Below are 540 nucleotides of genomic sequence, written 5' to 3' on the forward strand. Positions count from 1 at the left end.
CCAATCAGGATATACACTGTGTGTTCCTGCTTCCATTCAGAGAGATGAACTTAATGACCGATGAAGATTTCAGTCTCCACGAGCTTCTGCTGGAATTCTATCCTGAACTGGAGGACCTGGAGAAAACCAAGTTATATAAGGAATGCAATCTAGTGTTTATATTTGATGGACTTGATGAGAGTTGTCAGGCTTTGAATTTTAAAACTAGAGCATCACCAAGAGCTATTGTTGAGAAAAGATCATCTGTAGCTGTGCTGTTCACAGGTCTGGTCAAAGGGACTCTGCTTCCATCAGCTCTGGTCTGGGTGACCTCACGACCAGCAGCAGCCAATCAGATCCCTCCTGAACATGTGGGTTTGTTCACTGAGGTGCGAGGATTCACTGACCAACAGAAGGAGGAGTACTTCAGAAAGAGAATCACAGATGAGAGTCTGGCCTCCAGAATCATCTTACACATTAAGACGAATCGTAGTCTCTACATCATGTGCCACATTCCTGTGTTCTGCTGGATCACGGCCACAGTACTTCAGGATATTCTCA

At 44.8% G+C, this 540-nt stretch overlaps 1 protein-coding gene across 1 annotated transcript in view; it reads left to right on the plus strand.

Moving 5' to 3' along the window:
- The window catches only part of LOC107747643 (protein NLRC3-like), a 3,528-nt gene that overhangs the window by 1,282 nt on the left and 1,706 nt on the right, over nt 1-540 (plus strand). Inside the window, exon 2 of the mRNA XM_016562236.1 lies at nt 1-521. Coding sequence (XP_016417722.1) covers nt 1-521 — 521 coding nt within the window. The remainder of the gene's footprint in view (nt 522-540) is intronic.

The sequence above is a fragment of the Sinocyclocheilus rhinocerous genome, unplaced genomic scaffold (assembly GCF_001515625.1).
Source record: "Sinocyclocheilus rhinocerous isolate Xijiao unplaced genomic scaffold, SAMN03320098_v1.1 scaffold5094, whole genome shotgun sequence".
In the NCBI taxonomy this organism is placed as follows: domain Eukaryota; kingdom Metazoa; phylum Chordata; class Actinopteri; order Cypriniformes; family Cyprinidae; genus Sinocyclocheilus; species Sinocyclocheilus rhinocerous.